This window comes from Chrysemys picta, chromosome 11 (genome assembly GCF_011386835.1).
Source record: "Chrysemys picta bellii isolate R12L10 chromosome 11, ASM1138683v2, whole genome shotgun sequence".
NCBI classification, from domain to species: Eukaryota; Metazoa; Chordata; order Testudines; family Emydidae; genus Chrysemys; species Chrysemys picta.
Window position 1 is genome coordinate 76802126 of NC_088801.1, and position 27885 is coordinate 76830010.

Consider the following 27885-nt stretch of genomic DNA (forward strand, 5'->3'; position numbering starts at 1 on the left):
CCTGCTCCCCAGCCCATCTCCAGTGATGCAGAGGAGGAAGTACATGGGAGCCACTTCTCTTCCCAACATTCTTTACCCACGGGACAAAGACTACCATGGGAAGCTGCTAGGACCAAATGTTGCCAACCTCGCGAGATGCAGCAAGGGTACGGACAACACTGGATGTATCCCCATGCAGTGGCCCCCCAGGACCTCTGGGCGGCGTATAGGGCTCAATACACTAGGCCCTTGACCCTAGCTCGAAGGGAAATTTGTTCTCCACCTTCCCCAAACAGGGAGATGGCAGAAGCACCAGAGGACATGGGAGATAAGGGGGAAGAAGGTTCAGACCATGCACACACTTCTCTGGCTCACAACTCATTGTCCTCCCCTGACGAGGCAGTCATACCACTGCTTCCAAGCACAATGGATGATCTGAAACCATTTCAGGAATTACTTAAAAGAGTAGCTGCCAGCCAAGACATCCCCGTAGAAGAGGCGCAAGAAAACCAACACAAGCTACTGCAAATCTTAGACATTCACTACCTCCAAAATCGCTCTACCAATCAGTGATGCCATAATGGAACCAGCAGAGAATATCTGGCAGACCCCCACCTTGATACCACCTATCAGCAAACGGGCTGACAAAGTATTTCGTCCCAGCTAAGGTGATGAAACTTTCTCTTCTCTCATCCACAACCCAATTCACTAGTTGTGTAAGCCACCAATCGTCGCAGCAAACAACCTCAATTCCGGTCCACTCCACAAGACAAAACACAAACGTTTAGACCTTCTTGGTAGAAAGTATACTTATCAGCTACTCTCCAATTTAGGGTAGCCAATTACTTGGCCCTTCTAGCCAAGTACAGTTTCGATAATTACGGTAAGCTTCAAGAATTCCTTGAGGCACTACTGGAGGAGAAACTTTCCCAACTCAACGGTATCATGACAGATGGGCAACTAATTGCCCGTACAGCCTTTCGGGCCTCAATGGACGTAGTGGACATTGCTGCGAGAACAACAGCCACAGTTGTAATAATGCTCAGGGCCTTGTGGTTGCAGTTGTCTGGGATCCCGAAGGAGCTCCACCTCAAGGTGGAGGATCTACCTTTCGATCGGGAAAAACTTTTCTCCACAAAAACTAACTATGTTCTTCACTCGATGAAGGACTCTTGGGCCACTCTACGCACTTTAGGCATATACACGCCACCAAACAAACAATGTCAGTTTCAACCATACCAAAAGGGCAGCGACACCTCTTTCCATCACCCACAACAACGGCATTTTGATGAGAACAGAAATAAGCAATGCTCACAAAGACGTAAGGCTCCCCTAACTCAGTCCTCGTCTTCGCAACCATCTACCACCAAGCCACAGTTTTGAAGTCTTGATCGAGGGTATGAATGACCTCCCCCACAATACAGAGCTGTTAGGTACTTCTACCCAACCCTTTGGCCACTGTCTGCGCCCATTCTACCATGACTGGGCAGCAATAACAATGGACCAGTGAGTTTATAAGATCGGGTTACGCCATCTCTTTCCTGTCCCTTCCCCCTTCCCATTCCCCTTCCCCGTCCCTCTTCAGGGACCTTTCTCACGAGCACCTTTTACAACAGGAAGTGAACCATCTTCTAAAATTGGGTGCCGTGGAACAAGTTCCAACTCAATACAAGGGGAAGAGCTTTTACTCCCATTATTTTCTCACCAAAAAGAAAAATGGTGGATGGAGACACTTCTTAGACCTTCGGAAGCTCACACTGGCCACAGTCATCGCAGCGCTAGAGAAGGGGGACTGGTTTTCAGCCCGCGACCTCCAAGATGCTTATTTTCATATTAACATGCACCCGGCTCACAGGCGATTTCAAAGATTCACAATGGGCCTCAATCACTATCAGTACAGAGTACTATCTTCTAGCCTTTCCACTGCTCCTTGAGTTTTTTCCAAACCCTCGCGGTAGTGGCGGCCCACTTATGAAGTAAAGGAATGATGATCTTTCCGTACCTAGACGACTGTCTACTAAAAGGTACAACTCAGGAAGAAGTGACAAACATGGTGGAGACCATCATGCTTTTCCAGTCACTGGGATTGCGAATAAACTTATTGAAATCTACACTGACCCCAGTTCAACACCTGGAATTCATCAGAGCCTACCTCAATTCCACTCGGGCCAGAGCTCTGTTGCCTGATTGTAGGTTCAGAACACTAATCAACCTCATCTCAACAGTCACTGGCAACCCTCAAACGTCCGCCAGAACCTGCCTACAATTATTAGGTCATATGGTGGCTACGACCTTCGTTGTGAGACATGTGAGACTGCATATGCGTTGCCTACAGGGCTGGCTGAGCACAGAGTACACTCCTAGCGCAAACAGTCGAAACAAAAGGGTGACAGTACCCCCAAAAGTCATTGCATCACTATAGTGATGGATGATACCAGAAAACAACTGCACAGGGATCCCCTTCCAGCAGGATCCCCCATCACTAATAATCACAACCGATGCGTCATTGATAAGATGGGGAGCACACGTGGACCAGCACACCACACAAGGCAAGTGGTCGGCGACGGAAACCCTGCTCCACATCAATCTCCTGGAGCTCCGAGCGGTATGTAATGCATTCAGGCACTTCCCTCCGATCATATGAAGCGAATCAATCCGCGTACTGACTGACAACATAGCATGTAGTTTTATATCAATCGCCAAGGAGGAGCTCGCTCCCATTCACTCTGCACTGAGGCCATGAAATTTTGGAACTGGTGCATTCACCACAACATAATCATCTCGGCATCTTACCTCCCGGGGTGCCAGAATAAGATGGCGGACACACTAAGCAGATATTTCTCCCAGGAACATGAATGGGAAATGCACAACAGTGTCCTCCAAGCAATATTTCAGGAACGGGGCTGTCCCTCAGTAGACCTGTTTGCATCAGCAATGAACCACAATTGCCCACTTTTCTGTTCCAGGGTGGGACTACCACCCCAATTTCTAGGGGATGTCTTCCTCATCGTGTGGGACACAGCACTCGTACGCCATTCCTACCGATACCTCTAATCCCACGAGTCATTCACAAGATACGGAACATCCGGGCCCATATCATATTGATTGTTCCAATGTGGCCCAGACAGCCTTGGTTCCCTTACCTGATGTGCTTAGCAGTTTGCGCTCCATGAATTCTCCCCTTGAGGGTGGATTTCCTCTCACAGAACAAAGGCCAGACTCTCCACCCAAATCCAGAGAAACTTCACCTCAAAGCATGGGTCCTACATGGTTCTAACACAATGAATTAGCCTGTTCAGAAAGAGTAAAACAGGTGTTATTAAATAGTAGGAGATCCACCACTTGCCATAACTACCTCCAAAAATGGAAGAGATTCTCACTATGATGCCAACAAAAAAAAAAATTAACTGCAGTCATGGTGCCTCTACCAATCATACTAAATTACATACTGGAATTCAAAGAATCGGGTTTATCCATAAGCTCAGAGTATACCTAATGGCTGTTAGAGCCTTTCACCACAAGGTGGAGGGAGAGTCACTCTTCGCTCTCCCAACAACTAGGTGCTTGCTTATTGGTATACAGAACATGTACTTGGACGTCCAACAACCTACACCCCCATGGGACTTGAATCTTGTACTCAGATGCCTCACCAGAGCACCTTTTGAACCATTGATGACTTGTTCACTCCTTCATATGTCTATGAAAGTCGCGGTTTTGGTTGTGATCACCTCAGCTACAAGAGTCAGTGAAATCAGGATATTTATGGCTGAGCCCCCTTACACTGTGTTCACTAAAGACAAGTTCATGTTGCCGCCACACCCAAATTTTTTATCTAGACTAGTGACATCTTTCCATGTAAACCAAACCATACACCTCCCCATATTTTACCCCAAACCACATGGGTATTCACAAGGGGCCATCCTACATTCACTCAATGTCAGATGAGCCATAGCGTTCTATTAAGACCGAACCAAACCCTTCCAGAAATCTCCAAGACTGTTTATTTCCACAACAGAATGCTCCAAGGGCTGTGCAGTATCGACCCAGAGACTATCTAAATGGATCTCTACTTGTATAGCCAATAGCAAAGTTGGATACAAGGAACCTCCACTAGGCTCTGATCCCGTTCTACCTGTGCCCTGTCTACATCTATAGTCTTCCTGAACAATGTTCCTCTAATAAATATATGCAGGGCTGCCACATGGGCATCAGAGCAAAACACTATGCCATCACTCAGTGTTTTTTGTCAGATGCTATACTAGACCTTGCTGTGCTCTCGGCCGTGACACGTGCAACTCCGAAGCCCCTACCGTCCACAGTGGGGCACTGCTCTACAGACACCTAAAGTGTACCAATCTGGAAGGGGTTGCAAGTGCTTTGGAGGCTAGGATTAAAATTCAAAATGATCTGGACAAATTGGAGAAATTGTCTGAAGTAAATAGGATGAAATTCAATAAGGACAAATGCAAAGTAATCCACTTACGAAGGAACAATCAGTTGCACACATACAAAATGGGAAATGACTGCCTAGGAAGGAGTGCTGTGGAAAGGGATCTGGGGATCATAGTGGATCACAAGCTAAATATGAGTCAACAGTGTAATGCTGTTGCAAAAAAAGCAACCAGAATTCTGGGATGTATTAGCAGGAGTATTGTAAGCAAAACACGAGAAGTAATTCTTCTGCTCTACACGCGCTGATTAGGCTTCAGCTGGAGTATTGTGTCAAGTTCTGGGCGCCACATTTCAGGAAAGATGTGCACAAATTGGAAAACGTCCAGAGAAGAGCAACAAAATGATTAAAGGTTTAGAAAACATGACCTATGAGGGAAGATTGAAAAAAATGGGTTTGTTTTGTCTGGAGAAGAGAAGACTGAGAGGGGACTTGATAAGTTTTCAAGTACATAAAAGGTTGTTACAAGGAGGAGGGAGAAAAATTGTTCTTAACGTCTGAGGATAGGACAAGAAGCAATGGGCTTAAATTGCAGCAAGGGCGGTTTAGGTTGGACATTAGAGAGCACTTCCTAACTGTCAGAGTGGTTAAGCACTGGAATAAATTGCCTAGGGAGAGTGTGGAATCTCCATCATCAGGGATTTTTAAGAGCAGGTTGGACAAACACCTGTCAGGGATGGTCTAGATAATACTTAGTCCTGCCTTGAGTGCAGGGGACTGGACTAAATGACCTCTCAAGGTCTCTTCCAGTCCTATGATTTATGATTTCTATGAAACTGGAGCACCCACAGAGACACTACTCAAAGAAGAAGTTACTCACCTTGTGCAGTAACGATGGTTCTTCGACATGTTTCCCTGGGGGTGCTCCACTAACCATCCTCTTCCCCTCTACTTTGGAGTTCATTCATCGAGCTCTGCGGTAGAGAAGGAACTGAAGGGTCAGGTCGTGTGCGCACTACATGAGGCACCAACAGCATCGCAAGACTACTGCGCACACGCACCCTGACCGAGGACTGCTACCGAAAATCTCTGCTCTGTGGCGCAGTGACTCACTGACACCTAAAGTGGAGCATCCACAGGGGGACACATCTCAAAGAACCATCATTTCAGCAAAAGGTGAATAACGTCTTCCTTCCTCTTCCCCCTGGCCTTGTCTTCTATTTGCGAGCTGGGCTCTGCCAGGTACAGTGACCCCTAGTGGAGGCCAACATCGCTGCGTCCCATTTCTGTGGGTGCGGGAAAAAAGGAAATTCTGCTCACCCAATATTAATTTCTGCAAAATTCTGCATTACGCAGTGGTGCAGAATTCCCCCAGGAGTAAAATTTTTTTGTAACCAGGGGCAACAGAAAGTTTTCCCCTTTTCTGTTTTCGGGGAGAGATGAGTTGAGGATCTCTGGAGGATCCCTTTCTGATTCCATGGACAATGCATCTGCTGTATGCTTTTATACCATTTCCACTAATTCTGAGAGTATTAAGAAAAGTGATAAAAGACAGAGCTTGAGTCATCCTCATAACTTCAGTATGGACTCGCCAGTTCAGGTTTTCAGATCTACAGAAGTTTTAAAGGAACCAACTCAGGGGTGGCCAACCTGAGCCTGAGAAGGAGCCAGAATTTACCAATGTACATTGCCAGAGAGACAGCGTAATATGTCAGCAGACCCCCATGAGCTCTCCCCACGCTCCCAGTGCCTCCCGCCCACTGGCAGTCCTGCTGATCAGAGCCTCCTCCTCCCTCCCCACACCTCCCGATCAGCTGTTTCGTGGTGGAGTTTCATCTTGCGTAAAAAAAGGAGGATGTGTTCCTACTTGCTTTTTTATTCCACTCATTCTGGATTACCTTTTATATTTAAAACAGTCAGGTTTCTCTTTAAGCTCCATTAAAGTACAGTTTTGGCTTGCCACCCAGCAATTGCAGGTTCTTCACCCGCCCGCCCCCGAATGTTTAACAGATTCCTAAAAGGTTTAAATGTCATGTTTTTCCCCAATTAGAAAAGTACCTCATTCATGGGACATGAATTTAGTTCTTTCAGCTTTAATGGAACCTTAAATTCTCCACAAATTCCACAAATACCCCCGTCATTGCCCGCCACCCACATAAGTGTCCCCTCTTTCCTATGCCACTGCTGTACCAGCGGGTCCCCAGTATACATCCTTTCAGTATCCATTGTCCTTTTCAAGAACACAGCCCCAACGTATACCGGGGACCCGCTGTACACCCAAATTGTTGAGGTTTGAGTTATTTGCAAACACTACCTGTGTCTGGATTCAACTATATAGTATTCTGGATACAAACTTAATCCTTTCTCCCCTTCCCTCCCCTCGCGCCCCTCCCCCCAGTAGTGAAGATAAGCCCAGTATTTTCAGGGGTCTCTGGTTACAATGGTAACATTGCTGAGGATTTACGAAGTTGGTAGAAAGGGTTCTAAGATGTTTGGATTGAGAGAGAAATACTCTCCAATGTTCTTGTAATTTAAGTTTAGTGCCAATCTAGGAATATTTTCTGTAATGTTCATGTAAGCATTTTTTTTACTTAACCATTTGTTAAATATTTTTTCTTGCTATCCAACTTGCATTAAAATAGTCTGGTTTTTAAGGCAAAGGTATTGGATTTGGGGCATCTGGAGAGGCCAAAATTTCCATGGCTGCTCTAGGGAGGAGGTGGAAGCTGGAAAGTGACTAGATGTAGGGTCACAAACACAGAGATGGCTCTGATCTTTCTTTTCTAAACAGTACCATGGTGGTCCTTTTGAGCTTAATTGTGGATATTGTGTGAGAGCTGTATGTTTTATAGGGCACCAGGTTTTGTTAAGTGGGTGTATCAGCAAAGGTTTATATTTTCTTAAATATGTCTTAGGGCTTCTGGTGTGTTTGTTAAATTCTCTATTTTATCTCACCACTTCGCTTTGCTGGCTAATCTTTATTGGTAAATTTGCAAGCCATGATGGGAGAAAGTAAAGTCTTGTCTCTCAATCATGAGTTTTAACATATTTTTTGAGCTTGAATTTGCAATAGAATTTAAAACCTCCACATCGTTTCATCGTATGTGTTTGCATCTGAATCTGTTAACTTTTACCGAGGTATATGAATGTAATCATTGTCTAACTGGCTGCTCAGCAGTGGAGAATTTACTAAGTTATATAGGTTTGAGAACCTGCCAATTTGTCTAACTTTTTGGCTTTCATATTTAGTAAGTAGATTCATGAAGGCTCTTCAAAAACCTTTTCTTTATATATTTTAAAAACATACGTGACTTACTTTGTGGTATCTTTTTTTTTTTCTTGTTAGGCTGATGTTGACCTTTCTAACCCATGCTTGGTGGATGACTGTGCTTCTGAAGTAAGTGTTGAACAAATGTTCTTGGTATGCTCTGGTGTGCTCATGAGAGAGGAGCATTACGGCTACAAGATTATTAAAGTGTTATAAATGAGATACTCATTAAACATTTGTTAGGACATGATTGAATTATTTTAATCATGCTAGTGTTCTTGTAGTCTAGATTCTGTAGGCAGTTGCATTGTACAGTTAGCAAATCAAGTTGACCGTTGGAACCAGTAATTCTCTGGAACTTACAGAGCTTGTTCATGGGAAATTGAATAAACATTTTTACTAGATAAAGGTATCAAACTCTTAATTTAAAAAAAAAACCTTAAGAATATAAATAATATTCCTCTTTGAAGTGAAGCAATATACAGAAACCCATCTCTTGCCCGAGAATTCCCATGAATGAGCTTCATTATTGTAAGGGCTTGCTAAGGGCTTCGATATAGCAGATTCCTACTCTACAACAAACAACTTGCAGATGACTGGAAACTATTTTTTGTATGGCTAATTGAAAATTAAAGAGATAAGGTTGGTGAGGTAATATAGACCCTCACCGCTTATCGGCTGTTTCCTGATCCCGCCCACCGGTTACCCCCCCTCATTGGGGACATTGCAGTCTGTATATACTATGTGTGCTGCCCAACCCCAAAACACCAACATACCCCTATACTCTGTATGTTACCCCCAATGACCAATAACTGACGCCTCAAATTTTCTGTATCGTTTATTTTCTTTAAATATTCTCTAATAAAATTTAAATCTTTTATTGGACCAACTTCTGTTGGTGAAAGAGACAAGCTTTCAAGCTTGCACAGAGCACTTCTTCAGGCCTGGGAAAGGTATTCGGAGTGTCCCAGCTAATTACAAGTGTAGAACAGATAGAGTTAACATATTGTAAAAGACCATTCTCGGTGAAATGGGCAGTTAATGCCTATCCAGTAGTAGGACAATGGAGGGTTAGTAGGTTACAGATTGTTGTAATGAGCCATAAATCCAGAGTCTTTATTAAGTCCATGATTTTTGGTATCTAGCAGAGTTATGAATTTAAGTTCCCAGGCTCATCTTTTGAAGGTGTTGTGCAGGTTTTCTTTGATGACAAGGATTGAGAGGTCAGCTATGGAATTATTGTTTTGTGGAAAGTATTCACCTGTGAGTGATATGGTGTATTTTTGTCTTTTCATTTTTCTGTGTGAGTTCATTTGAGAGTGTAGTGATGGTCTGGTTTAGTTGTTGGGGTATTTAGTGCAGCGGATGAGTTACACCACATTTTGTGATAGGCATGTGTAGGGCCCATGGATCTTGAAAGGTGTGTTGTGGGGGTTGGGTATTAATGATCATAACTGTGGAGATACATTTGCAGGTTTTGCATCTGTTCTGGCAGTTGAGTTGATGTGTCCTAGTCTGTGGGGAGCTTGCTTCTTGTGATGATGGGGGAGGAGTTTGAAGGCCAGAAAAGGTGGATTTCTTTCAGGATGTGGTCCCCATTGAGTATGGGTTGTAACTGTTTAAGGATACCCCATATAGGTTCCAGTGTGGGTTGTTTAATGATACCTGATGTAGATTCCAGTGTGGGGTGCTAGGTGACAACTAGGGGTGTGTGGTTGGAGGGCTTTTTTCCTGTATTGAAGCATGTTTACTCATGGTATTTGGGTGGCCCATTCCATGATGTGATCTACTTCTGGTGGAGTGTCCTTGTTTGGTGCAGGTGATTTCAAGTGTGTGAAGGTGTGTAACCTGGATTTTCTCCTCGGAGCATATTCTGTGGTATCTGAGCGTCTGGCTGTAGATAAGTTTTCTTGGTGCATTTTGGGTGGTTACTAAATCTGTGAAGCTAAGTGTGATGATCTGTGGGTTTTTTGTCTGTAGGGTTCCATTGTTGAAGCTGATCGTTGTGTCCAGGAAATTGATGCTGGTGCGGGAGTGTTCCAGAGAGATTTTGATGGATGGGTGCTGGTGGTTGAAGTTGTGATTGAAAATTTGAGGGAGTTTACGTCGATGTATCTCAGACATATCTTTGGTTTTGTGGTGCAATGCAAACAATAATTGAACATTAGGCATTTATTATTTTTCAGTACATTAAACATGAGTTATTTTTTTGCAGCTGATTGACACTATCTGTGCTTGTTAATATAATTTTAAATTAACAAAATATTCCTGAATTCTTCTTGTGGGGGGTGGCGAGGGAAATTCAGTATAATCAAATGCAATAACTTTATTTTTGGTTATATAGTTGCAGTTCATTTTTATAGTTTGCTGCTGGAAATCAGATTTAAACCTCAAATTGTGGTAGCATCAGATGGGGCTATGTAATCACATTGCTCTTCTTAAGAGTTAATTTGGTCCATTAAATTTAATACATCATGACATTTCAAAGTGTTTTCTCTCACTCAAATACTTATTTGTAAATTTTCAAAATAAAGATGTTGCTGTTTAAAATTTCAGTATATTACATGAAATGAGGTCCAAAGGGAAAGGTATAAGGTACTATGTGCTTATAAAGATGGATGAGTAGAGAGATTATGCCAGATAGGAATATAATTTTGCCATAAATTTAAAGTAACAACGTCACACTATTAAGTAAATACCATTCATTTTCTTTTATGAAGAAAGATGTTCTGTGTTCTGTTAAGGAATATGGTCAGTTTAATGTCCAGATGTGTCGGACGAGAATTGTGGAGCTGGAAAAGAGACTTCTGGAGAAACAGGAAGCAACTGAAAGACTCACTACAGAGGTGGATGACTTACTGGAACAACTTGCCCAGCATAGTGGGGCTACACATCTTCAGGTACTATTAATAAAATCAGATAACTTGAATTTAAGGGTATTTACTGAAGATGCTACCAGCAGAGTTATGGGTAACAGTGTAACTTCATTAAATACCACAGCAAAGTAATATGTGTCACAGTTACAGGACTAGCTGCACCTCTGACTCCTTCTCTGGTGTCTCTGAGTGCACCATCACATGTGTTGGGTCTCATGACTTTACCTATTCTGGGGTGGAATCTTGAGATTCTTTCACAGGACACTGCAGCCAGCGACCCAGTTTATCAGTCATGCTTGCTCAACTGGTCTGTCTGGGTTTGATACCTGCGGTTCTTCCCCTTGGGAGCTTATGACTTAGCGGTGAATACAGTGACCCCAACTGTGGAATCTGAGTTCACGTTCTCATTTTCTCTTGTCTGTCTTTTGAGAGATGGTCTTCAAATCCAGCCAGATTTCTTTGTTGTCTCAGCTCACGTGCTTGGAACAGCTGCACAAAACCATTTTGAATTCCTCAGGGGGTTCAGGAGCCAGAGCATCAAAGTGAATGATTGTCATGAAGTGATTGCAGGGAAGTGTGTATCAGGATCAACCCTTCTTGGGTGCTGTTGCTGACAATCCTGCTATTGAATTAACTAAGTATAGGCGTACAGTAAATATTCGTACAACAATCAGACAAATAGAAAATATAATATTCATAAATTATTACAGAGCAACAGCAAATATGCTGAGCTCTGAAATATAATTGATAGAGGCAACTATTAGTAAAACTATAATCTGTGTAAACTTATCTGAAAGTTATATCTATTCAAAATTGGGGTCTTGGTCCATGCCTGGGCTCCTAGGTGTTACTGCAGTAGATATAATAATAATAATAATAATATTAATAATTAATAATAGAGAAATTCACTGAGCTTTTACTGGCATGGCAAGGTATAAAAAGTTGCCAACTATAAGAAAAAGACAGACCCCTCTTGTATCAAAACCAAACCAATTTTGCAAAACCTTCATTTTTAAGGTTTCAGGTGTCCTGACATCTTCATAAAATTTGAGGCTTGTTGATTATCCAAATAGGCAAGAGAATACAATCTTGAGGTTCCTCTCTGAAAAAACACACACCTAAATGTGCACCAAATTAAAGGAAGTGAACAAAACTTCCAGAATATAATCCTTTCTTTTAAGTATCGATAGTTAACATATCTGATATTGAAAGAAATCTCTTGTTCTTTTGGATTGGGCAGGTTTAAAACATTATTGTTTTGGTTTCCTGAAACCTTTTTAGGGGTTTAAATAATTTAGGCTCACCACATAGCTTCGATCATGGAGAGCTCCTAAGTGTAAGAGCTTTTCTGAATTGAAGACTAGTGCTCTGTGGAAGCAAAGCTTTGGGAGTTACAAAGGCATGAAGTTTCAGTCATTGTAAGCCAAATTTAACGAGGTCAGTTAACTGGAGTTTAGAAAATTGGAATTGCATTGTGGAGAAAAGGGACTCACTTTCTTATGTGATCATTTAAATTTTCTACATTGTGTTTACAAACAAGAATCAAATGGAACAGTACTTTATTACCTTTTGTTGTAAAAATTTCAAAACCAGGTTTAATGAAAACTCCATTGTCTCTATCAAATGTTGTGTAGGTCAGTGGTTCTCAAACTAGGGCCGCTGCTTGTTCAGGGAAAGCCCCTGGCAGGCCGGACTGGTTTGTTTACCTGCCGCGTTTCTGGGTAAAGGCTCAAATAATATGGAGCATCTCTTCCTTTTTTTTTTTTTTTTTAAATGGAGATCATTCTTCTGTGCTCATTTAAAGTGAGTTTCAACATGTACTCTATTTTTTTTTTTCTTTTGCAGAGCTGCTGGTAGTGGTGATAAATGGGGTAAATGTGTGTGGTGGGGAAAAAAAAGAGTTTTTGTGTTCAATTTATAGTCTCCTGGTTTCTAGGACTTCCACATGGAGATGAACTGCACCCCACATGCTTGAAGAGTGTCTTCCTGCTTCCTCCGTAGCTGCAGACTTACTTTTTCCTTTTAGGAGTAGGAAACGAAAAAGTTTCCTGTCATGAGAAATACTTTAAAGAAGCTAATGAGATTAATATGGAATAGGATTAACATACCCCAAATCATTAGCTTTTTCTCACTTGGATGAGGAGAGGTGAACATCTCTGCTCCATTCATCCTAGATCAGTACAGCCTGTCTTTTACATAAAGGGGGCATCGAGGATTCAGTTTCTTACTGTAGAAATTCTACACTTTTTTTGTTTCACCTTTTACCTATTAAAATGTTTGCATTTGCTAAAAACAATGTTCTAAATTGACTTCCTTTACCTTTTGAGATCAGTGGAAGATAAACTTTTTTTTCTTTGCAGTTTTCACAGAAAGATGACCACTCCTGTGGAGCAAGTTTTACTGATGCCTTAAGTACAATGCAAAGAGCCAGTTCCTTTGTTTTTAATGAAGGTTGACGTGTCTAAAGTGCTGCAAAAGTCTGGTTTTAAAGATGCATTAATGTTTCATGTAGGAGCTGGAGACGGCTGTCCAGGAACGGAATGAGATAATAGCTCAGCTGACAAGTAACCTTCAGCAGGCAAGGCAAAATCGGGATGACATTCAGGAAGAGGCCTCACTCCTAGCTGATCAGATCCATGGTTTACAGCTTCAGTTACATGAGGTGTGTGCTGGCTTTTTAAAACTGTTACCAGAAAATAAGGATCAGAACATTAACTGGGAAAAAAGTTAGTAAATCTTGACCTCAGCAAATTATATAAATCCCTTCTTCCCCTTTTTTCTCTTTAACATTTGGTTTAAATGTGATTTTCAGGCTTCCTAAACTAAACCTGAATTGCTTGATTTTTTTTTTTTTGTAGTGCAGTTTATTGCAGTGCAGAGGAAGCACACTCCACTTGTTGGGGAACTGGTCTGAGAGGCAGAAGCTTTGGGTGCTTTCATGGCTCTGCCATTGACTTGAGGTGAAACCTTCAGGAAGTCACTTTTCATGCCTCCGTTTTTCCCTTGTTAAAGTAGGGGGAACTTTTACCCAACTTCTTGAAGAAAGCTGTTTGAGCTCTATAAATGAAAAATACTATACAACTATATGACAGGGTGTTACAGATTCACAGGATTGGTGCAGTCTCTAGTTTTTAAATAGTCTCTTGGAGAAATCCCTTCAGTGTGCCAGATCCCTTACAGGTCTCACTCTTATTTCAGGGTAGGCCACACAGCATCACTGCTGCCTTCTTAGGCTGAACCTCTGGACTTTAGCAATCATGCTTCACATTGTGAACTCTGTTCAGTGAGTCCAACTGAGATAGACTCCTAATAGAGACTTGTACACTCATCAGGGACTAATGCGCTTCACCCAGTATTTACAGCGACACTCAAGCAGCATTTTCAAAACAGTAGGGTTTATTAGTCAACTGGAACACAGCATTGGAAGTTCATAGATTAGCACAGAGAAATAAAGGTTAAAGCATAATCCATTCTGGTCAGCGCAGAGCAATTGAACAGACTCAGGGCATGTCTACGTTACAAAGTTAAGTCAATTTTATATAAGACATCGAGTCTCCGATTTAAGCAAGTCGATCTTGTGTGTCCCCGCTATGCTTGTGTCGGCGGAGTGCATCCTCACTAGCAGGGTTTGCATTGATGCACAGAGCGCTGCACTGTGGGTAGCTATCCTTCAGTGCATGTAGGCGAGAAGAATTTTGGCTTGGTCTTGCAGTGCCTTATGGGACCAAAACATATTTGTGCAGATGGTTATGGGAGCATGGCATTAGCCTTCCATGATGCACTTACCTCCCTACCTCCCTGAAATCAATGGCAAAGAAGCCAAACCTTTTCCTTTCTTTTTTCCTAAGCCTGGGTTACCTGCACAGACTCCATAGCATGGCAAGCATGGACCCATCTCAGCTGTACTTTGTTGTGAGCATTACAAACACCTCACGCCTAATCCTGCAGTATTTACTCAGTTGAAGCAGGAGCCACCGTGCAGAACAATGGATGCTGGGCAAGCAGCCCTGCTGGAAGCCATGGAGTGGAGCAATTTTCAGTTGCTGGTGACAGTCGTGCGTCACCTTGACACGGTGGAGCACCCCTTCTGGGCCCGGGAAACAAGCATTGACTGGTGGGATCGCATCGTTGTGCAGCTATGGGATGACGAGCAGTGGCTGCAGAACTTTTGAATGCGTAAGACGACTTTCATGGAGCTGTGTGAAGAGCTTTCCCCAGTCCTGAAGCTCAGCAATACTAAAATGAGAGCTGCTTTGACAGTTGAGAAGCGAGTAGCGATAGCTCTGTGGAAACTTGCAACGCCAGACTGCTGCCGGTCAGTGGGGAATCAGTTTGGATTGGGTAACTCTACCATGGCGTCAGTTGTGATCCAAGTTTGCAGGGCAATCAATAGACTTCTGGTAAGAAGGGTAGTGTCTCTGGGCAATGCACAGGACATAGTGGATGGCTTTGCCACGATGGGGATGGAATGCATATCCCTATCTTGCCACTAGACCACCTTGCCAAAGAGAACATAAACTGAAAGGGGTACTTCTCAATGGTGTTGCAAGCGCTGGTGGATCACAGGGGCCATTTCACCGACATCAACGTGGGATGGTCGGGAAAGGTGCATGATGTGCGCATCTTTAGGAACTCAGAAAGCTGCAAGCAGGGACTTTCTTTCCAGACTGCGAAACAACCACTGGTCATGTTGAAATGCCAATCGATCCTGGGAGACCCAGCCTACCCCTTGCTCCCATGGCTCATGAAGCTGTACACAAGCAACGTGGACAGCAGTAAGGACTGGTTCAACCATAGGCTGAGCAAGTGCAGAATGGTGGTGGAATGTGCCTTTGCACGTTTAAAAGGCTGCTGGCATTGTTGGCTTAATAGGTTAGATCTCAGTGAAAGCAGTATCCACACTGTTATTGCTGCCTGCTATGTGCTCCATGATTTCTTCTTCGAGTGATCGTTCTCGTGTATTCCACAGTAGGTGTGCGTGCTTGCCACGTGCACCAGTGCCGGAAGTTTTTCCCTTAGCAGTACCCATACTGGGGGAGCACCGAGGCGACCCCTGGAGTGGTGCCTGTATATCGCGCTATAAGGGGAGCCATGGCTCCCCCCCACCCTCAGTTCCTTCTTGCCACCAGTGAAGGTAGTCGGAACGTTTGTGCTCCAACTCTGCTGCAGCTCTTCTTCTTGACCTTAGTGGTACTGTTGTAGATCGTTCTTCAGTTGTTAGAGTGGGCTTGGGGCATGCCCCGTGCCCCAGGCTTCAAGTCGTGCGACTCGTGCCGCTGTTCTATGCCCAGGAGCGACCCTCACGCTGAGTGTCTTCGCTGCCTGGGCGAGACTCACATCAGCGACCATTGCAACATCTGCAGGTCGTTCAAGCCAAGAACCAAGAAGGAGAGAGACATCAGACTTCGTGCTCTCCTGATGGAGTTGGCGCTGACCCCGATGCCGGTACGCAGGTCGGACTCTGCGCCAGCCGCCACCTCGTCCGTACATAGTGAGGCCCCTTTGACCAGTTGGCACCGCTCTCCCTCCAAAAAGCAAGGGAAAAGTCCGGCCTCGCAATGCCGTTGCCATAAGGACAAGGGGGGAGGCTGGTCCCACGCTGGGCAGCCCTTGATCTCCCCCCGTGCTCAAAGGCTCCGACTCATGTGGAGCGGAGTAGCTCGGTACTGTCGGTCCAGGCATCCCAACCAGTACGGATGCCATCCACGCCAGAGGCGGTGCAGGCTGCGAAGGACATTATGTCTCTGCCCGTCCCGAACTCGCAAACGGATATGGGCCCTAGGTTGCGAGGCAAGCCCCTTTTTGGTGCCCACCAGACTTCTCCGAGCAGCCACAGTTCCTGCTCCGAAGATCGTTCCCTGCACCGCTCGGTGCACAGTTGCCGCTTTTCTGACCGCTCCCAGCCGCCCTCGACACCGGCCAGACTGTCCGGGCCGCCATCCGCACGGGACTCGCGGGAACCCTCTACGCCGCCTGCCAGCGAGCGTAGGCACCGAGAGAGGCACCGGAAACACTCATCTGCTAGACGTGGGTACCAGAGCTGCTCTTGACGGGACAGATGTTGGCACTCCCGTTCCAGATCCTGCTCCTCTAGACGTCACGCCAGAGGCTCCCCCGGGGTACCTCGGCGTCAGGACACCAGGCTTCGCGTCGCTGTGACGCGTACCGAAGCAGTTCGTCGCGTGGGTACTGTTCATCGTCATCGAGATCCCGGTCCCGAGGGAGAGGACGTCACAGACACCGCTCCTACTGCTCCCGCAGCACCGAGCGTTCTTTGGCGACCTTGGCCTCAGCACCCGCCCATCCATCCTCGGCACGCGCCGTTCTGCCAGGACACATATTGCCATTGCGCGCTCAGCCAAACCAATGGCAAGGGACCCCATGGCAAGGACAGTGGTGCCAGTGGGCACCGTGGCCATCGGTGCCAGCCCAAATGGAGATCTGTTTGGTCGCCAGAGTGTCCCAGGCTTCATCAGCCTCCTCCGGCAACCCACGGGACAAGTTGGCGGATCACGGGTTGGTGGACCCGCGCCAGGACTCTGACCTCGGTCTCGATGCCCCGGCACCGACCGAGGCGCCCAACTCCGTGAGGGCCCTCTCTCCGGCACTGGATGACACCATAGCGGTGTCTCCGCCATCGGTCCTGCAGGAGGACTTCAGGGCGCACCAGGACCTCCTAAAGCGGATGGCTTCCAACCTCCAGCTGCAGGCCGAGGAGATGGAGGGTCCGTCTGATTTCCTCTTTAACGTCCTGTCTCCCTCTGCGCCGGGCCACGTGGCCCTGCCTCTGCACCAGGGTATTGCTAACATCTCAAACTCCCTGTGGCAAACTCCTGCCTCCTTGGCCCCAATCTCAAGAAAGGCAGAGAGGAAATACTTTGTGCCAACGAAGGACCATGAATACTTGTATTCCCACCCGGCTCCCAACTCGCTCGTTGTGGAATCGGTAAACCACAGAGAGTGTCAGGGCCAGCCCACGCCAACCCCCAAAAACAAAGATGCCAGGAGACTGGACTCCTTTGGCAGAAAATTTTATTTGTTGGCTAGCTTCCAGCTTCGCGTAGCCAACCACCAAGCCTTCCTGAGCAGGTACGACTTCAACGTGTGCGAATCCCTGTCTAAATTTGAGTCCCTCTTCACAGACCGGGACAGGAAGGACTTCAAGGCTCTTATAGAAGAGGGGTCGTCGTCGGCTAAAGCGGCCCTGCAAGTGGCATCCGATGCTGCTGACAAAGTGGCCCGCTTGATGGCTTCCGTGATCGCCATGTGCAGGGCGTTGTGGCTCCTGTTGTCCGGACTGTCGACGGAGGCCCAATCTTTGATGCAGGACCTCCCTTTCGATGGCAAGGCGCTCTTTGCGGACCAGACGGACGTCAGGCTGCATGGGATGAAAGATTCCAGCACCACCTTGCAGACCTTGGGCCTCTATGTTCCTTCGGCTAAGGACAAGGCCAGATCACTTCCGGTGGCTCAACTTGCGAGGAGCAGATATGAGCCACTGTACAAAGGACCCAGAGACCAGAAGCGTCGGTCTCAGCGGCAGTTCCGCTTTGCCCCACAGCCTGGACCCTCTAAGGGCAAGAGGCAAGGAAAGAGGCGGTTTTGACTATCTGCATGGGGCTGGTTGCCAGGGAGACCCCCTGATTAATAAAGTTTGTGTTCTGCAACCGATTGTCTGCCTTCCTCAGGGCGTGGTCCCACATAACTTCGGACCAATGGGTCCTCAGTACCATTTCCAAGGGCTACGTGTTGCAGTTCACCTCAGCCCCGCCAAATCACCCGTCCTCTATGATGGCCCTGGGGGACCCGGACCAGGTCCACCTCCTGCGTCAGGAGGTGGATCGGCTGCTCCACCTAGGGGTAGTGGAAAGGGTACCGGTTCAGTTCCAGGGCAAAGGGTTCTACTCCCGATAATTCCTGATCCCGAAGGCGAAAGGGGATCTCAGGCCTATTCTGGACCCACGCGACCTGAACAGGTTCCTAACCCGTTCCAAGTTCCGCATGGTGTCCCTGGCCTCTATTATCCCCTCCCTGGACCGGGGACTGGTACGCGGCCCTGGATCTTCAGGACACGTACTTTCACGTCCATATTTTGGAGGGGCACAGACGCTTCCTCCTCATGGTAGGGATGGACCACTACCAATTTGCGGTCCTCCCCTTTCGCCTATCCACGGCTCCCAGGGTTTTCACGAACTGTATGTCCGTGGTGGCTGCCTACCTCAGGCGGGAGGGAGTACAAATCTTCCCTGACCTGGACGACTGGCTCCTCAAGGGGGAGTCTTGTTTCGAAGTGGAGTCCCACGTGGAGTTGCTCCTGTTGACATGTGCCGATCTAGGCCTGGTCGTGAACGAGACCAAATCAACATTTAATGCTTGTTCAGCGCATAAAGTGCTCCACTCCGAGGTCACTCACCGGCTCTTCCAAGAGTGGGGAGCTCCCCAGATCGACCTGCTTGCAACCCGTCAGAACTGGCGTTGTCTCTGTTTCTGCTCCTGGGGAGGGGTGGGGGAAGGCGCGATCTGTGACGCGTTCCTCCTGAGCTGGTCGGGCCAGCTCCTATATGCCTTTCCCCTGTTCCCCCTCATCGCCGAGGTCCTTCAGAAGGTGAAGGCGGACAAGGCGAAAGTCATTCTCATAGCCCTGGCGTGGGCCCATCAGCACTGGTACGGGCCCCTCCTATGCCTCTTAGCCACCCCCCCGAGGGCGCTATTGCTCCGCCCGGACCTCCTCTCCCAGAACGGGGGGCGCTTCCTCCATCCCAAAGTGGTCATGCTTCACCTGACAGTGTGGCTGCTCTGTGGCTGAATGAGGAGGAGAATAGGCGTTCGGAGTAGGTAAGGCGAATCCTCCTGGAAAGCAGGAACCGTCCATGCGTCGGATGTATGTGGCGAAGTGGTCCAGGTTTGCGAGGTGGGTGAATGAGCGGGGAGTGTCCCCCTCCGCCGCACCTCTCCAGTTTATCCTGGACTACCTCTTATCCCTTAGGGCCCAGGGACTGGCCGTATCGGCCTTTCACCCGCTGGTGCTCTGTCCCAAGCCCCACTCCTCTAACAAGGAACGCTGCCTCCACACGCTCGATGTGCGGAGGGCGTTAGCTTTTTATCTGGATCAGATTCAGCATAGGCTGCAGAGGGACTCTAGCATCCAGCTGCCTTTCATGAACCTCAGCCAGATGCCTCAACGTGTCTGATTGCTCCCTCATAATCCACAGCATCTCTTCCTGCGAGGCACGCTCTTGTTCCCTGCATGCTCTACTGCCTTCCCTGTCCTTGTGCAGGTTGTTGGACAGTGTAATCCTCCATGCACTGAGCTCCTGTCTTGTCACTCTGAGTCGCGCATTAATTAATTATGTCCTTCCGAGTCGTCTTTTTCCGCCTTCTAATCTGGGAAAGTCTCTGTCCCGGGTGGAGGAAGCGTCAGCGGACCAGGTTTCAGCTGCAAAGAATACAAAGCACAGATAGCATTGACAGTGCATACATGGTTTGTGGGGCAAAGTTAATTTTTTTTATAAAAGAAACACTCCTCAATGCGCCTCCCTGCAAGCCACAAAGTAATCACAACTGCTGGCTACTGCAAGAATCGGTTTTCTGCTTCAGCCATGTTGAGTAAGGCCACAAGACATGGACGAGAGATCTTAAGAACATAAGAACGGCAATACTCGGTCAGACCAAAGGTCCATCCAGCCCAGTATCCTGTCTACTGAAGTGGCCAATGCTAGATGCCCCAGAGGGCACCTAACAGTTAATGATTAAGTGATCTCTCTCCTGCCATCCATCTCCACCCTCTGACAAACAGAGGCTAGGGACACCATTCTTTACCCATTCTGGCTAATAGCCATTAATGGACTTAATCTCCATGAATTTATCTGGTTCTCTTTTAAGCCGTGTTATAGTCCTAGCCTTCACAACCTCCTCAGGCAAGAAGTTCCACAAGTTGACTGTGCGCTGTGTGAAGAAGAGCTTCCTTGTATTTGTTTTAAACCTGCTGCCCATTAATTTCATTTGGTGACCTCTAGTTCCTATATTATGGGAACAAGTAAATAACTTTTCCTTATTCATTTTCTCCACACCCCTCATGATTTTATATACCTCTATCATATTCCCCCTTAGTCTCCTCTTTTCCAAGCTGAAGAGTCCTAGCCTCTTTAATCTCTTCTCATATGGGACCCGTTCCAAACACCTAATCATTTTAGTTGCCCTTTTCTGAACTTTTTCTAATGCCAGTATATCTTTTTTGAGATGAGACCACCACATCTGTACTTAGTATTCAAGTTATGGGCATAGCATGGATTTATATAAGGGCAATAAGATATTCTCCGTCTTATTCTCTATCCCTTTTTAAATTATTCTTAACATCCTGTTTGCTTTTTTGACTGCCGCTGCACACTGTGTGGACGTCTTCAGAGAACTATCCATGGTGACTCCATGATCTTTTTCCTGATTAGTTGTAGCTAAATTAGCCCACGTATATTGTATGTGTAGTTGGGGTTATTTTTTCCAATGTGCATTACTTTACATTTATCCACATTAAATTTCATTTTCCATTTTGTTGCCCAATCACTTAGTTTTGTGAGCTCTTTCTGAAGTTCTTCACAGTCTGCTTTGGTCTTAACCATCTTGAGCAGTTTAGTAGCATCTGCAAACTTTGCCACCTCACTGTTTACTCCTTTCTCCAGATCATTTATGAATAAGTTGAATAGGATTGGTCCTAGGACTGACCCTTGGGGAACACCACTAGTTACCCCTCTCCATTCTGAAAATTTACCATTAATTCTGACAATTTTATTTTTTACTATTGTTTCAACTAATTTGCCCGGTAGTGACATTAGACTTACTGGTCTGTAATTGTCGGGATCACCTCTAGAGCCCTTTTTAAATATTGGTGTTACATTACAAAGTACGGCTCAGGTTTGGGAATCTCCCTAACATCCTCAGCCATGAAGACTGAAGCAAAGAATTCATTTAGTTTCTCCGCAAAGACTTTATCGTCTTTAAGCGCTCCTTTTGTATCTCGATCGTCCAGGGGCCCCACTGGTTGTTTAGCAGGCTTCCAGCTTCTGATGTACTTAAAGAAACATTTTGTTATGTTTTGAGTTTTTGGTTAGCTGTTCTTCAAACTCCTTTTTGGCTTTTCTTATTAAATTTTTACACTTAATTTGGCAGTGTTTATGCTCCTTTCTATTTACCTCACTAGGATTTGACTTCCACTTCTTAAAAGATGCCTTTTTACCTCTTACTGCTTCTTTTACATGGCTGTTAAGCCACGGTGGGTCTTTTTTAGTTCTTTTACTGTGTTTTTTAATTTGGGGTATACATTTTAAGTTGGGCCTCTATTATGGTGTCTTTGAAAAGTGTCCATGCAGCTTGCAGGGATTTCACTCTAGTCACTGTACCTTTTAGTTTCTGTTTAACTAACCTCCTCATTTTTGCATAGTTCCCCTTTCTGAAATTAAATGCCACAGCGTTGGGCTCTTGAGGTGTTCTTTCCACCACAGGAATGTTAAATGTTATTATATTATGGTCACTATTTCCAAGCAGTCCTGTTATAGTTACCTCTTGGACCAGATCCTGCGCTCCACTCAGGACTAAATCAAGAATTGCCTCTCTCCTTGTGGGTTCCTGTACCAGCTGCTCCAAGAAGCAGTCATTTAAAGTATTGAGAAATTTTTGTTTCTGCATTTCGTCCTGAGGTGACATGTACCCAGTCAATATGGGGATAGTTGAAATCCCCCCACTATTATCGAGTTCTTTATTTTGATAGCCTCTCTAATCTCCCTTAGCATTTTATCGTCACTATCACTGTCCTGGTCAGGTGGTTGATAATAGATCCCTACTGTTATATTCTTATTAGAGATTCTATGGAACATGTGGATTCATTTAAGATTTTTACTTCATTTGATTCTACATTTTCTTTCACATATAGTGCCACTCTCCCCCCTCCTCCCCCGCATGACCTATTCTGTTCTTCCGATATATTTTGTACCCCGGAATGATTGTGTCCCATTGATTGTCCCCACTCCACCAGGTTTCTGCAATGCCTATTATATCAATATCCTCCTTTAACACGAGGCACTCTAGTTCACCCATCTTCTAGCATTTGTGTACAAGCACTTTAAAAACTTGTCACTGTTTATTTGTCTGCCTTTTTCTGATGTGTCAGATTCTTTTTTATGTGAATGTTTCTCATCTGATCTGGCCCCTACTTTATCCTCTTCCATCCTCTGCTCCTGACTAGAACCTAGAGAATCTCCATCAATAGACTCTCCTCTAAGAGAAGTCTCTGGCTGATCCACGTGCTCTGCTGCAGCCATCGACTTCCCCCCATCTCTTAAGTTTAAAAACTGCTCTACAACCTTTTTAATGTTAAGTGCCAGCAGTGTGGATCTATTTTGGTTTAGGTGGAGCTCATCCTTCTTGTATAGGCTCCCCCATCCCAAAACTTTCCCCAGTTCCTAATAAATCTAAACCACTCCTCTCTACACCGTCGTCTCATCCACGCATTGAGACTTTGAAGCTCTGCCTACCTACCTGGCCCTGTGCATGGAACTGGAAGCATTTCTGAGAATGCCACCATAGAGGTTCCGGATTTCAGTCTCTTTCCTAGCAGCCTAAATTTGGCCTCCAGGACATCTCTCCTACCCTTCCCTATGTCAGTGGTACCTTCATGTACCATGACCACTGGCTCCACCCCAGCACTACACATAAGTCTGTCTAGATGCCTTGAGAGATCTGCAACCTTCGCACCAGGCAGGCAAGTCTCCATACGGTTCTCCCGATCATCCCAGACCCAGCTATCTATGTTTCTAATGATCGAATCTCCCATTACTAACACCTGCCTTTTCCGAATGACTGGATTTCCCTCCCCCGGAGAGGTAACCTCAGTGTGAGAGGATACTCCATCATCATCTGGAAGGAGGGTCCCAACTATGGGAAGGTTTCCCTCTGCTCCCGTTGACTGCTCTCCTTCCCTGAGCCTTTCATCCTCCTTAACAGTGCAGGGGCTGTCTGACAGGAGGTGGAGAAATCTACAGTGTCCCGGAAAGCCTCATCAGCATACCTCTCTGCCTCCCTTAGCTCCTCCAGTTCGCCACCCTGGCCTCCAAAGCCCGTACTTGGTCTCTAAGGGCCAGGAGCTCCTTGCACCAAATGCGCACATACGCCACCTGCCCACAGGGCAGGTAATCATACATGCTGCACTCAGCGCAATAAACTGGATAGCCCCCACTCTGCTGCTGGGCTTCTGCCTGCATTCTCTCCTACAGCTGCCTAGGTTAATGATAGGGTTTTTGTTTAAAATCAAGAAAATTTGATTATAGTTTAGGTTAAAGGTTTTAAAGAATGTCAAGTGTACCTCGCCCCCTTCCCACTTCTCTTTGAAACTCCCTGTTAGCGGCCCCTGGATGCTTGTTCACTGCTTTATAAAGCCCTGGCCTTCCTGATAGCCCCACCCTCTGACTTAAGCTCAGCCAATGAACAGAGGCTTCTAGATTTCAAAGCTTGGTTAGAAGCTCACAGCTTCCAACTGCCAGCCACAGCACATGGTCCTTCAAACAAACAGACAGACAAACACAAGCTCAGCACGCTGCAAGTTACCCCCAAACACAAACACACACTACAGACAGCCACGTACCCCAAGAGTCCCGTATTTGCTGCTCCTTCAGCTGGAGAACTTCCTCTCGAAACTCCTCACACAGAAATAAGATCCAGCATCTCCTGTGCACTCCATGCTGGAGCGCGTCTGCGGCCTTGAGTCTCCATTATAAGCTGTACTGACGAGCTCTCCATGCTGAACAAACAGGAAATGAAAATTCAAAAGTTCCCGGGGCTTTAACAGTGGAGCGGCTGTTTCCTGTGTACCTGGCTGATGTGCTGTGGAGTTGAAAGTGCTCTCCAGAGTGGTCACAGCGGAGCACTGTGGGGCACCTCCTGGAGGCCAATTCATTCAAATTATACAACACTGGGTCTACATTATCCCCATGTCGACCTGTGGATGTTGAATCAAGCGCTACATCTCTCGTGGAGGTGGAGTACAGAAGTCGACTTTACAGGCCACTTAGGTTGGTGGAAGGGACTTGGTAGTGTAGACACATACATTATTAAATTGACCTAACATGGCTTATGTTGACCTAACTTTGTAGTTAGCTTCAGACTTTAAGGCTGGGGGTCATGAGCTGTCAGCCTCCACCCCAAACCCTGCTTTGCCTCCAGCATTTATAATGGTGTTAAATATATAAAAAAGTGGGTTTTTTTTAATTTAAAATCAGAATATTCACTTAGCAATATTTTTTTTTCTAAAACCTCATTCTAATCATGACAAAGCTAGATTACATAATCTGAATGTTTGCAGGGCATTAGCTTTTTAACTCTCAAGAATCAGTTCTTTAGATCTTCCCTGAGTCTTTGTTTTGTTTGCAGAGAGTATGAAGAGTGAGTACTCCAGTTTCCACCCAACCACCATTGTCTAAGTGGTTGCATGGTGTATTGAATCATGTAGTGAGATAATGAAGATAGTCCCACCAGCTAATCTTAGGGCTCATTCAACCAGGCCTCAGTGTCTGCCCATTTCCACTGGGGATATCCGTAAAGCTGCCACCTGGAGTTCCATTCACAGTTCTTCTAGACATTATTTGTTGGTAAAAACTTCTAGAGCAGATGCCTCTTTTGATACTGCAGTTCTTCAATCAGTGGTAGATAGGACTCTGAGCACCACTACCATACTTAAAGCACTTCTTTAGAGTCACTTAGAGTGATATACGCACATGGACAAGCATGAAGTCACCTGTACAGTAACTGGAGTTCTTTGAGATGCTGCCCATGTGTATTCCATGACTTGCCTTTCTTCCCCTGTGTTTGAGTACTTCTATGCTATTATGGGTTCTGCAGTAGAGAAGGAACTGGAGTAGCAGTTGGTCCCACACAATGCTATATACCCTCAGAACAGGGCTGAACAGACCAGGGTGGATTTGATTGAAATCAAATTGATTTAAATCACTAGTCAGGAAGACTCAATTTAATCATGGATTTCTACATAAAAGTGCATTCTTGTTGGTTGTTAAACTTAATACATATTCTTCACAGGTAGAGGAACTTAATTACAATATTCCCAAACCAGGTCTCTTTTATGGCCTGCTGCCATTATAGGTTTTCCCTTCTAGTGAGAGAATGGTATGATAGATCTCAAATCAATGAAGGCTATACTCAGAAAGACCTCAAGACTTCTGGAATATGCTGCTCAAACAGTTTCACTTTTGTTTCTACTGCCTGTCCCTCCCTTCTCACATTTATCTCCAGACTTCTTCTCCTTGTCCAGATCTATTCCGCCCCCAACAATCTTCTATTCATTGAACTTTTTGAAACTTTGCACTTTTAGAGAGAGGTAAGGCATTGACTCTGTACACAAATTTGCAGAGGGACAATGGGGTTGAGGTCTGTTATTTCTCACCTCTATTATTTATTTATTTAAAAACATTTTTGCTGTTAACAAGCATGTTATCTCTGGAGACACAAATCCACAGTTTGAGAACTGCAAAACTAAGCATCTCTGATGGTATCTTCTAGACTGAGCACTGAATCCCATTGGATATATGGAAAGATTAACCTAAATAATCTATACAGAAGCCCCTGGAACCTCATAACATTGGGTCCCTAATCCGTGAACTATTGGAACTCGTTTCCAAAATTTTTCTTAAACATTACATGAATATATTGTCTCATACTATAGAATTAGAATTTATAATCTCTATTCCATAATGATATATCTTTGAGCTATAATGTATCTTAATTAAAACTATCTTTAGATGCTTTTTGAGGGGAAAAAAAACTATTTTATAAAAAAAATCAGTTTTTTTTTTTTTTTTTTTAAATATCCATGATTTTTATCCAACCTGGAACAGACACCACTAGCAAAAAAAAAAAACCAACTCCAATCTCTGGCCATGGGATGCATGCGCACCTAGAGTAGACTATGCATTGGAATAACACTTCTTGAAGAACTCGTGTTACTGTACATGTAAGTAAGTTTTCCTTACCCTCACTATAAAAAAAATATTTGTGCATTTAGGCTAATGAGCTTCTGAAAAGTAGAATTCCTGGAAAAAGTGAATTATCTCAAGCCCAGGAGCAGATGGCTGTTTTTCAGAACAGACTCAAGGAACAAAGTACTCAATTGCAGATAATGCATCAAAAAGCACATGACCTGGAACTACAACTGGAGTCTTCTCAAAAGGTAAAAAAACCTCTTTTAAATGCACCGGTCACAATTAACTTTTGTGAGAATATAGCTTTGAAATGTGATCTTGCAATCAAAGCAGGGTTATGCTGTGTTGCTTTTAAAAGTTTTTGGAAGAGAGTCCACTAATGAACACTTAGATTCTGCATGAAGTAGTGTTGATGTTTCCATAAAGGGCTGTGGATCAATGGTACTGAACCCATTCTTTAGCATGTTGTTAGGGGAGGATTACTGTTCTTTTGGAGGTGTTGACTTACAGATGAGACATAAAATCAAGATCTTGACTATTAGGGACTAATAGCGATCTTTCTAAGAGGTAATGACTAGGTCCTGGCTACATTTAAATTTGGGTCATTACATTCTTTCTGTCTAAATTCATCCTGCAATTTCAGTTGTAGATGGTGGTCTTCGCTACTAGACCTAAACTGGTGCATAATGTTGAGATGCTTCATCCCCAAAGTGGCTGCATTTCAATGGTTATTGAAGTGATCCATGTATAGAGGTGTTAGAGATTGCTTTGATTCATTGGTATGAAAGGTGCTGTATAAGTGTAGGACGATTATTCTATAGTTATACAAGAATGTTTCAGGAGTTACCATTAAGGTCTACATGAGACAAAAATTAATTGTATATCTCTAATCATGTTGGCTTCAGACATCAAGATAAGTGAAAAGAAGAACAGGAGGACTTGTGGCACCTTAGAGACTAACAAATTTATTAGAGCATAAGCTTTCGTGGACTACAGCCCACTTCTTCGGATGCATATAGAATGGAACATATATTGAGGAGATATATATACACACATACAGAGAGCATAAACAGGTGGGAGTTGTCTTACCACCTCTGAGAGGCCAATTAATTAAGAGAAAAAAAACTTTTGAAGTGATAATCAAGCTAGCCCAGTACAGACAGACAGTAGATAACAAGTGTGAGAATACTTATAAGGGGAGATAGATTCAATGTTTGTAATGGCTCAACCATTCCCAGTCCTTATTCAAACCGGAGTTGATTGTGTCTAGTTTGCATATCAATTCTAGCTCAGCAGTTTCTCGTTGGAGTCTGTTTTTGAAGTTTTTCTGTTGTAATATAGCCACCCGCAGGTCTGTCACTGAATGACCAGACAGGTTAAAGTGTTCTCCCACTG

The 27885-nt window shown here is 45.0% G+C and overlaps 1 protein-coding gene across 21 annotated transcripts in view; it reads left to right on the forward strand.

Moving 5' to 3' along the window:
- The window catches only part of PCNT (pericentrin), a 243875-nt gene that overhangs the window by 34022 nt on the left and 181968 nt on the right, over positions 1–27885 (forward strand). For 18 of the 21 annotated variants that reach the window (XM_065562243.1, XM_065562244.1, XM_065562253.1 and 15 more), the window contains 4 exons: positions 7716–7766; positions 10382–10537; positions 13026–13175; positions 26574–26738. In XM_065562243.1, the coding sequence (XP_065418315.1) occupies positions 7716–7766; positions 10382–10537; positions 13026–13175; positions 26574–26738 (522 nt within the window). The remainder of the gene's footprint in view (positions 1–7715; positions 7767–10381; positions 10538–13025; positions 13176–26573; positions 26739–27885) is intronic. The other 3 variants (XM_065562248.1, XM_042861826.2, XM_065562259.1) reach the window with 1 other exon arrangement.